At 32.3% G+C, this 8597-nt stretch overlaps 1 protein-coding gene across 1 annotated transcript; it reads right to left on the bottom strand.

Annotated features, from left to right (window-relative positions):
• Positions 1 to 772: 772 nt before the first annotated feature.
• LOC149419364 (glucose-induced degradation protein 4 homolog) lies at positions 773 to 6882 on the bottom strand. Its single transcript, XM_089637800.1, has 4 exons — positions 6656 to 6882; positions 6177 to 6344; positions 3698 to 3930; positions 773 to 1467 (listed from the first exon to the last, which is right to left on the bottom strand). Exons 1-4 carry the CDS (start codon positions 6800 to 6802, stop codon positions 1404 to 1406), a joined length of 612 nt encoding a protein of 203 aa, XP_089493926.1. The 5' UTR covers positions 6803 to 6882; the 3' UTR covers positions 773 to 1403.
• Positions 6883 to 8597: the final 1715 nt, after the last annotated feature.

Here is an 8597-nt window from a genome sequence, read left to right as displayed (position 1 = left end):
AAGTTTTTAGTTGGATCGGATGTCGACAAGTGGGTTAATTTCTGCTTCCAAGATTTGCATTCATTCATTACTGAAAACAAAAGTGAAAATCAAATAGATTTATAATATTTTTTTTAAAAACATGACAATGTGTAGATAAGCATTTGTGTATTTATTTAAGATAATGTGTGTTCTTGTATGTGCTGTCAACTGATTTGACATGTCTATAATTAGTTCAATATCTCTGTAAATATACTAATAGAGAGTGTATATATTATTTTAGATGTTCCTCAGCAACATATTTGGATAAAAAAATGAAAATACATTAGTATCTATCAAACGTAACAGAAAAAAATTTGTTAATATTTATAGAGGTGTGATTTAGCAATGCCATTCCACAATGGGAAGCTATTTTTTTTTGTTTTGACTGAGGATTTATCCTTCCTCCCAAGAGACTGGAGTCAACCGCACTAACAACTGAGCCAAATCCTGATTGGGTAAGACCGACATTTATTTAGTATATTAACTGCTGTAATATCATTTAATTTCATAGAAATTCGTGTTTGTCCACTTGTGCATGCGAGATTGACACCAAAATTTGATGGAATGCATTGCCACCGACAGTGCGTCTATATAACAAGATGGAGAAAATCGAAATTAGATGGACATATTTAAAAAGGACAAAATTTTAAATATGTGCCCTGTGTACCGAGTACACATACACAGCACCGGAGCTCAAGGGATTTTGAAGCACTATAAGGGAAGGGATAAAAAAAGGCAAAGACTATGCTTGCAGCGATTTTATTATAAAAATTATGTTCACATTAATATTGAACAGTAAAATAATTTTTCAAAAAATGTACAAATTATCTTCATTACAATACATGGTAATATATTAAAAAGATATAGGTATCAATGATTTATCAGATATGCAAGTACAAAGCTTATCTTCCACAGCAACATTGCACAGTTTTAAACAACCTACTGGACGCACAAAGCGATAAAACAATATATTATGCGTATTACAAATAAATTTGTCATAAATATAAAATGTATAATAAATATCACTCAAAATTTAAATAAAGACAAAACCGAACAAGTACATCGAATTGGTGTCAAAAAGTTAAAATAATCACTGACATTTAATTAATAATAATAAGTAGATTTTTTTATACGTACAATTCTAATAAAGCAAGTAAACTGGCTAATAATATTCAATTGCACAACAAACATAATATACAGACTTATTAAAAGTTGACAGTAAAAGTAGTATTTCATCAGTCTAACGATATACATTCAATCGTATCAAGTGAGTACATTCAAATATTTAATTTCTCTCTGGTATTCTGAGAGGGGCTTTATTCATCCATTAAATAAATATAATGATGGTGAAAAGTTAAAGGAGAGAGCCGTTGGGAATATTTTCATCTAAATTCGTAAATTTGAATACTATGTTCTGGGACGTGGCTAAGGTTCAGTGATTGATACCTGAAACAAATGGAAATGTACACAATATTAAACACACAGTAAATTCTAACACATATAGTGAAACTCTCTTGTAAGGTTTTTTCCAAGGTGCTAGAAAAACTTCTTACTTAGAAACCTTATAAGAGGGTTTCACTGTAATAAGGAACTCCAGTACATGTAAAAAAAAAAAACAAATCTAATCATCTAATTTATAACGAATAATAAATTTACCATTTAATATTTAATATTAAAGATAATTTTTATTGTTAGTTAGTTTTACAGTTAAAATAATTATCAAAGTTTTAAGGGTAAACGTAACATACATTACAATGATAATTTAAAATACACTTTTTGCAAGTTATGCTTTAAGATTAAGACAAATTATTTGTTTGCGCCCGTACACACGCAATATGAATCTGAAATTATAGTTTTGTTCATATTAAAACTCAATTCTTTCAAGAAAGGCATAAAAATACGACATTTTTTCGGTGATTCAAGCCAATATTTTTTTGGTTTTGAAATTGTTTTAAATTCCTTTTATGTGAGACGAAAAAAAAGTCACAATAATTTTTATAATTTATTTGTGTAATAAAATATGATTTTAAGCTCTGTGCAAAATAGTATTTATACAGTTAAGAAGAAAAAAAATCAATTCTCTAAATCAGAATTTTAATACTTATTACGTATCCTATTTGAAATATTAAAATCTAATAGAGTCTTTCATCTGTTTTCAAAAACAGTATTTCATTTTGGTATACATTCAAAATCAGTATTTTATTTTGGTATATATTTCAATGCAAATCTATTGGAAAATTAATGTCATACAGAAATATTTTTAAGTGATTCCAAATAAAGGTGGGTTCTGTGAATACTTATCGTTACTGAGTACAGTGAGTACAGGTACAAAAAAATACCTGGTAAAAATAGCGGTGACTGTGGTCAAGAGTCTAGTGACTGTGGACGGGGAGTGACGGGGACTTGAGGCGTGCTGAGCACTGAGCAGGGAAGTTGAGGGGTAGGGAGGGGAGTAACAAGCAGGAATAACATTACTTAGAGGGTGTTCAAAATAAATAATGTTTGCATGATTTTTACACTTTGTACTTAGTGTAGTGTAGGTTACATAATCTAATATAATGAAGTAGGCACCACTTTTGGAGTAATTTTAAATAATTCAAAAATAATTTATTGTATATAAATGTATGGTATTGTGTATTTGGGGAACACCGAACTAGATTTTCTTGCAGATATATTAAATAAAAGAAGTATGATTTATTTTAAATTAAAAAATTTAACTAAGCAGATTTTTTAAACAGCCTGTAGCGAGCTAAACATATTCAACAGATAATGCGATTGAACTGAAACTTTATCATAAATTACGCATACTACTGTAGGCTGTATACAACATATTTGCGCACGTTCCAGAGAGGAAGATACTCTCAGTATCGCCCTGGTGTAAGACACTATTCAGAATTGAAACATTGCTTGAAACGGTTTTGGCCATGTTTGTTGAACAAATCTGAATAGCCAGGTACTTCCCCACCTTATTTTTCCCCATCTCCTTCCCCTCCAACCCCTCCCCCCAACTACCTTCAGCCTACCAAAATAGCCCAATTGGGGACGCCATTGCCGTTGCTGCCGCTCACTGGCCCCAGACAGAGACTCTCATGCGGTTTTACATTAAATTTTTTTTTTAAAAGTATGCGTTATTGATAATAGTTTTTAACAAAATAGATAGCTTAAAGTCACCGATTCATATTATATTAACTTCATAGTTTCAGCGTCGTCTGAAGTAAAGTATATAAGTATATATTTATTATGAAAAAAATCTCATAAATTTTTTTTTTCCTACAAAATTGTCAGAATCAACAGATTCAGTTGTGCCAAGCAAACAGGGCATTTTAATGTGATTTATTCATTTTTATACAGCGATACATAAATTCTGCATATAATAATATTTAATAAAACTTTATATTCAGAATCAGCAATTGGAAATCTATTTGAATGTATTTGAATAAGTTTTTCACTGGAGTTCCTTATATAAAAGAAAATGAAAAGAAATTGGAAAGAAGTCAGGGCAAAACGAGAAACCCCAGACCCAGATATGTCAGCCCAACCTGGAAAAAGGACTAACTAACCTTCACATCTTTCACACGGGTAGGCAGAGAGGATGGACCGCCACAAAACTCTTTTTCGACACGCATTCCTTGCTTTATTTACATAAAAACAGATTATTATCAAAAATATTAGTTACCATTCTGAGCTTCTGTGATAGTAATATCCCTCGATGGTGGCGGCAGACTTTTGGAAACAAATGTAGTAAAAGCCGGCAAAGGATGCCCCATTGATGTCCTTAATCGTGTGATCGGGAACCAAGAAGTGCTCTTTCCACCGCATGAACACAAAGTCTGTGGATGCCAGGGCGTCATAGTCAAAAGTGTCCGAGTTAAAAGTCTTCACATATTGGAAAAATGATGTGAACTTGCTCTGAAAAAATATACAAATTATTAGATCAAAAAATTTATCAGCCGTCAGCATTAAAAAATAACAATCACAAATAATAAATGGGACACCATGTGTTTAAAATTGAAACACTTTTCTGATTATCCCAACAATCCGGTTCCTACCTAAATTGCCTTCTCCGTTGTTTTGTTCTATTTCCTAAATGTCTTACTTTCGAAAAAAGCAAGCAAGAAGATTTTGAAAAATAGAACCCCAAAGCAAGTGTCATTTGTTTTTTGTTATTTTCGTCGTTGTTGCATATCGTTGCATATTTGTCGCCCCCTCGTAATAATAATTGCAAAACATTACATATCAGCCCCAATCGTCATACATTGAATAAATATTAAACTATTGTTGTGTGTGATACAAAAACTGTTTGTGTTGTAAAACAATACTAGATGTACATTTATAAACTATAGTGCCCACAGAACATTCAAGACCAACATCAGAACTTCCAATTGAAGCAACAACATTCACAAGGTCTCCTTTCCCACTCCTATTTTCAATGTGATGAACACAATTGTTTGATATTATTTTCTCGTTAAAAATTATAATCCATTCGTCGAGTACCAATCGATCGGTACGCAACACCACGTATGACACAGACGTACTGATAGCTGAAGTGAGCCAACTTTGAGTATAGGTTGCACAATTAAAGTTGATCCGAACAACATACACTTAGGATTGGGTGGATTGATGCATATATACACATATTTTTTCTCACTTTTGTCTCATTTATGCCTACTTATTGTTACAAGCCAGAAAGAGACAAAGGGTGTATACAATCATAAAAATTGAAAATTTGAAAAATTTTACAGCATTTTTACTTGAATTTTCTATTTGGTGTCATTTTAAGTATTAAAACAATTAAACGGAGATGGCATAATTAGATAGATATGAATTTGTTGCAAAGCGCAATTCATTCACAACATTGATAGTGAATAATTATAAGTAGTAAGTAGTGGCATTGAACTTAGATAAATAAGTCTTGATCTTGTCGTCAAGTGTCCAATATTTCAATTCATGTTCTAAAAATATATTTATAGGTCAAATTAAATCCATTTATTTATCATTTTTTTGGTGACAGCAGTAGCGCCGTTTTCTCGTTAATCATCATCATCAAACTCACAAAAGCCAGAGAGACAGTGTCTTTTATAATTATATCCATTTTTATATATTATATACATTTTGATAAGAATCGAACCCACAACCCTTGACTCGAGGTTTAATGCATAAACCATTATTCTGCGGAAGCAATTCATAATAACCAGGGTATGTCAAGCCATGTCATAAATGATTAAATATCAATTTTAACATAGAACTAACACTATAATGCATATATAATAGTTAAATCCATCAATACAAATTGTTATTTGGGTAAATATTTACCCAACTGCCTCACTTTTAATAGGCACGGAGTATGGGAATTACAGGAGTAATTGTAAATAAGTTTAAACGAGGACGTTTAAACTTTACTACTATTTACGTCGAGAGAGATGGTAAAAGATGCATTATTATTACATTTTTATTCAATCAACAATCAAAATTTACCTAATAAAACAATCCCTTTGCTGCCCTTTTGGACTTTTTGAGTGACACTTGCAAAAGTTCCGTTTTAATCTAAATATGCATAAATTACTTAACTAACAAACTAACCCAGACTAAGAACCTAATAACCTATTTTATGTATGTAAATAGTTGTTTCTTGTAGTAATTATTGAAACGAAGTATTATAATTTATTTTATTTTTTGGAATAACTTTATTGAGTAAAACCTCAAATTGAATTATTGAAGACAATATTAGCGATTTCTAAACGAAAATCCCTTGCCTTGCAAGGGTCCTGGGTTCGAGTCCTAGATGTGACCGTATCCTTTTCTGATTTTTCTGTTTTAGATTTTCGTTTGGAAATCGCTAATATTGTCTTCAATAGTTATTATAATTTCCATTATCTGTGCTTAAAAGTGTGGCAGTCAGGTTATTACCGTAATTTACTTTGCTCAAATGAAAAAATTAATGGAGATAAATTTTTTTTTAAATAATTTGGAACAATAATAATAATAATGATATTTTTTCATGGAATGTCACTGGAAAAATGAGTTTTGCTGCTCAAATCTGGACCCCGATAATAAAAATTAACACAACTACACTTCTTTGTCACTTTTGTGAGGCACCATCATAATTCAATGGAGTTGAGAAGTTTAATATGTATCTATTTATTATTTAATCTCACCCAGTGCTTTTTGTCCACATCTTCATCAGCATCCCACTTCCTGGTCAAGAATGGATATTTGGCCGATATTATTTCTCCATCGAAGAAAGTAGTGAGGGTTGGAAATTCTTCGGTTAAGCCTTTAATTTTCAGATAGCCGCACAGATATGAGTTTTCTTCATCTACATGCTAAAAATTAAAAGATTACAATAAATCAATCAAAATACCAGGTAAAATGATAAGATTTCTGTAAGATAAGGTCGAAATTGCACAAATTGAAAAAGAAAATATTTTATTTTCTATCCAGATAGCTGTTGTTACTAAGCAATGACATTTGATGTTCATCTTTGATTATATGCATATTATGATATTATTTTGAGCCAAGTCGCAATAAACATGGATTCTAATAATAACTGCATCACTTCTACTCTAAATATTAGAGGCGCATGAATCAGAACAAAGAAAAATCAAAGTAACAGTCTTTAAATTGATATACTAACCTGCAAAACAACTTCTACTTCGTATGAATTTCCTTTGGATTTTTGGTGACCCTGAAACTTCGATCCATTATAGAGCAAAGATTTAGTGACACCTGGTTGTTTGGAATTCGCGGGCGGTGGAGGTGTTATATTGACTTTTACTGGCATTATCGTCCCATTCAAATAGAAGCTTGAAAGTGACAGCCTGTAAAAGTGACGGAACAGGGAATCGACAATATGGCGTTCTTTTTACAAAACTTATTTTCTATGCATGCATAGACAATTTATAAAAGTCAGCTGATTTTTAAATAGGACCTACCCAGATTAATCATACGAAAATTTGTTTCCCTCTATAATCAAATTCCAAATATAATTTGTTATTATTTTGTCCTCTGATTCGGAAGGTTCAGTTTATAATAAAAACAATTTGTTTATTCAGATATGTGGAGAGGGTTGTACTTTTTCAGAAAAAAAGTGTGAGAATTATAAATATTATTGTAAAAATTATAATAGAAAAACAACACATTATAGAGAGGTGGTTGAAAAAAATATTTTTACAATGAGGCCAATGAATTATTCCAGTGTTTTCAGCAATGGAATATGAACTGAGAGAGGATTGCCTGATGTGGACCCTCGGAATGCCATCCTCCCGCGACCTAGTACTCCTTAAGGCTGAATTACACATGCCGAGTGCTCGGCCGAGTCACTCGGTCAAGCAACTTATTGGAGAGTAGAGGTGATCATGTAGAAGAGACAGTGGGTGAGTCAGTTCTTTGAGATTAGTTTAAAGTCTTGTTGGCATGATTATGCCAATTATGAAAAATTTTGAGTTTTATAACAAATGTCAAAAACTCCCAAAAATTTCTAATTTTGATATATTTTTTCTTTCACTGACTCGGCTGATCGCACTGACCGGGTTAAGCGCTGAGTAGAGTATGCAGGTGACTTACTCGACCAAGTCATTGAGCCTTTTATTGTGCCAGGGGTAAAAATGCTAATCTCCTGATGTACGCTGGCTGACAATATTTCCTTAATAACTTACCTGTTTTATGCAATTATGTTTTTGTAAATTAAACCGTCTTACCAGGTAATGTTTTTTGTATGGCCACCCCTTTAAGAAACGAAGTTTTTAATTGTATCTTTAAAAAAAAAATTGGTTTGACTAAGGATTGAACCTTCCTACCCAGGAACTGGAGTTACACTCTACCAATCTCGCCAATGCCGATCGGGTAAGACCGGCATGTATTTCATACATTAACTGCTGTAATGTCATCAGATTTCAGTGAAATGTCTGAATGTGTGTACATGATTGCCACCAAGCTGATAATATGCGTTGTCATCGACAACGAGCCTATCTGCCGAGTTTCAACTCGATCGGATGTCTGGAAATAGGTTAAATTCTGCTTCCAAGATTTGCATTCTTTCATTACCAAGTGAAATTCAAACAGATGTATTTAAAAATATACATATCCGTCCAATGTATTTTCCCCAGGATAGCTACTTTTTTTAAAGAAATGTTTCTGGCTTTCACCCTTCGAGAGTTTTCTAGGCAGTCATTTCAAATTATGGAGAGAGGGAAGGTGAATTTATATATTAATTATGTATTAACAAATTTCAAAATTATATGGAAGATTGGAGAAGAATTCAGACTTGGAAGAGATGAGGTATTGAATGGAGGGGAGGCAATTTTAGATAAGGCTTGATAGAAGAGAAGATATTTATTTAGAGAGGGACAACCAAAAAATATGTGATACAAAGTTCTCACTTCTAGACCACCAAATGTACAATCTGAGGAGACAAGCACGTGAATTTTTAAAAGGTAAGGAATGGAACAATGTCCAATCCTCATTCGAATAAGTTAGGAAATTTATTTTTGGAGAAATGGGGGCATTGTTGAAGCCACGGTTTTGATGGGATAGTCCTTTGTATTGAGGGATAGCAGGATCCCTTGGATTGACTAGCA

Source organism: Hesperophylax consimilis, chromosome 12 (genome assembly GCF_061612785.1).
Source record: "Hesperophylax consimilis isolate HC1 chromosome 12, BYU_Hcon_1.0, whole genome shotgun sequence".
NCBI classification, from domain to species: Eukaryota; Metazoa; Arthropoda; class Insecta; order Trichoptera; family Limnephilidae; genus Hesperophylax; species Hesperophylax consimilis.
This window is presented reverse-complemented; position numbering and strand designations above follow the sequence as displayed.